At 54.8% G+C, this 2,929-nt stretch overlaps 1 protein-coding gene across 1 annotated transcript; it reads left to right on the forward strand.

The window, feature by feature from the left end:
* Positions 1 to 255: 255 nt before the first annotated feature.
* Positions 256 to 1,587, forward strand: SOWAHA (sosondowah ankyrin repeat domain family member A; the record flags this gene model as incomplete). The annotated part of the gene is made up of 1 exon (XM_082006170.1): positions 256 to 1,587. The coding sequence occupies one exon, from the start codon at positions 256 to 258 to the stop codon at positions 1,585 to 1,587; it is 1,332 nt and encodes a 443-aa protein (XP_081862296.1).
* Positions 1,588 to 2,929: the final 1,342 nt, after the last annotated feature.

Raw genomic sequence — 2,929 nt, forward strand, 5'->3', positions numbered from 1 at the left:
GCCGGGGCCGGGGCCGGGCGGCTCCCCGCAGCGCCGCCCCGCCAGAGCAGAGAGGCGCCGGGGCCGCTCCGCTCCCTCAGACGGGGGTGGTGGCGCAGGCAGGGCGGGGCGGGGCGGCCCGATCACCTCAGCGGGAGCGGCCGCGGGGGACGCGCTCGCCGCCGCCGCAGGTGCCTCTTGCCTGTAAATCCGGGCTCCCTCCGCCGCGGGGAAGTCGGCGGGCGCGGCGGCGGCTCCGCCACCTGTGGCGGCGGGATGGCGCAGCTCGACATCAGCCCGGCGGCCGTGCTGGGCTTCCTGCGGGAGCGCGGCGGGCGGGTGCGCAACACCGAGCTGGTGAGCACCTTCCGGCCGCTGGTGGAGGCCGGCGGGGACGCGGCGGCGCGGGCGGAGCGGCGGGAGCGGTTCAAGGCGGCGGTGAACGCCGTGGCGGTGGTGAAGGAGCGCGACGGCGCCAAGTTCGTCGTCTTGCGGCGGGAGCTGCGCACCGCCCCGCCGCCAGGGGGCGCGCTGGCGCCGGGGGGCCATGGCGGCGGCCCCGGCCCCGCCGGGCGGCTCTCGCCGCCGCCCCCCGAGGAGCTGCCGTCGCCGCGGGCCGTCTCCGAGCTGCGGGGACTCTTCCAGGGCGGCGGCGGCGGGGTGCCCCTGCCCGCCGGCACGGCGGGGTCCCGGCGGGAGCCGCTCCCCAAGCCCTGCATGCTGCCGGTGCGCTGCGTGCCGCCCCCTGCCACCGCTGCCCCCGGGCGGCCTGAGGAGCCGGGGTGCCCCTTGTCACCCCCACTGCCAGAGGATGAGGCTGGGTCCCGCTCCCCTGGCCTGCGGCGGGGGCCCAAGAGCCATCGTGCCAGCGAGGAGACGGCGGCGGTTCCCCTGGAGGAGGCTGAGCACCAGTGGCTGGTGATGGCGGCCGGCGGGCAGTGGACCCAGCAGCTTCATGGGCTGCTGCTGGGTGATGCCAGCCTGGCGGCCCGGAGGGACTTCATCTCGGGCTTCACCGCCCTGCACTGGGCCGCCAAGAGCGGCAACTGTGACATGGTGACAAATATCATCAGAGCGGCCGAGAAGGGGGGGACCCGCATCAATGTGGACGCCAGGTCGCATGGCGGCTACACGGCGCTCCACCTGGCTGCCATTCACGGCCAGGAGAAGATCATTACCATGCTGGTCTACAGCTACCACGCCAAGACCGACCTGAGGGACTACAGTGGGAAGAAGCCGCACCAGTACCTAAAGGAAGGGACCTCCTCTGCAGTCAGGCGCTTGCTGGGGGACCCCAGCCTTCCCCACAATGTGGAGCCCTCCATGCCAATCAAGAAGACCACAAAGCTTGCTGCCTCAATCTTGAGCTCCACTAGCACTTTCCTGGGGGTCATATCTGATGATATGGCTTTCTATGATCTCACCAAAGGTTTAAGGAAGCCCTCATCCTTAAACAAGCTGCTGGCTGCCACTACAGGCCCAAGGAGGAAGCCAAAGACCAGAGGGGGCTTCCCTTCCTATTCTTCCCTCTCTGAGGTAATGGAGGAGGAGGAAGAGGAGGTCATCGTGAAACGCAGACCTGTTTCTGAGCTGTTCTTTGGCCATTAGCTTCTGCCTTCATGGGATCAGAATTGTTTAATAATGTGACTAGGGCCTCGATTTTCTCTCGTAGAAGCAACTTGGATTTCTTCTCTCTGTGTCTGTCTTTTTGGATGTTTAACTAAATCAGCGATAGGGTCTGGCTCTAAAGGCCACTGGATGAAACCCAGCTCACCGATACCTGTGGAAAGGGAGCTGCTCAGGCAGTGTTATAAATGCTGTATGTACCCTTGTGCTGATGTATCGGCAGAGACCGCAAATGTTATGCTTAATGGTTGAAAAATTGAAACAACCTCTGTGTGTGTAGACAGATTAAAATGCTCAAGGTACAGCCTTCTTGATTTGTGTCCTCGGCTGGAGAGCAACAGTAAGGTAAAGAATTGCATACTGTGCACTGTGAACAGCAAGCTGGTAGCTGGCTACTTTAACGTGGCTTGTTATAGAGCAGGCTTAAATTATTAGAGGAAAGATGCATAGTTTTCTATGATGTTTCTGATTATTTTGGTAACAGAAGAGGAATATTTCTATTTTAAAAAATTGTGTACTTTAAGTTTTTCACAACAAAGTTTCTCACTCTCAGAAATACTAACATAACAATTTCAATTGTTCCCTAAAACATTTTATTAGATGAACATGTTTAAAAAAGTAAAAAAACAACCCTCAGCACTCAAGTCACCATGACCTGTCTACCTCAGTTTGAAAGCTAGGTTAACATTTTAGATTATTTTTTTTTTCCTCTTCCTGGAAGACTTTTTGACCAGGTGGTACCAACCACATGTCTTGATGATACTGTGAACATTTAAACTTGACTATAATTCCGCCACTTAATCTGAATAAAAACCGTGTTGATATTTGATAGTGAAAAAGTGAACTGAAAAACCAGGAATTGGATCCTGCAGAGTTTCTGAGTAGCCAACTGTAAACACAGTTAGGCTCGTATGTCTGATTCTTCTTATTTAAAACTTGGCCTTTGATTTTGACCTATTTACAGTAAATATTTGTTAAAATTGGGTTTTATGTTATGTTAGGTGTTTCATGATAGAATGTCTGCATGACCTCTTAAAGCAATGTTTATCTCCACAGCATGAATCATTGACCTAAAACTCATTCCTCTTCTTTTATATTATAAACATAATTGTTCTATATATAGAACTACACGTAGCTCCAAAAAGCATGCTAACTGCAGGTTAAGTAATACCTTTGCAGTGAGATTATTACTTTTTTAATTACTCTTTGGTTAAAGTTAATGCAAAGAGGCAGAGCTAAGAACAGAAACTGTCCGACTCCTGGGGCCAGTCTGCTAAACAATCACGTTTTCTCTAAAAAGGTAACTAAAAAACCTGTGTAATTC

Source organism: Phaethon aethereus (genome assembly GCF_964289735.1).
Source record: "Phaethon aethereus genome assembly, chromosome: 14".
In the NCBI taxonomy this organism is placed as follows: domain Eukaryota; kingdom Metazoa; phylum Chordata; class Aves; order Phaethontiformes; family Phaethontidae; genus Phaethon; species Phaethon aethereus.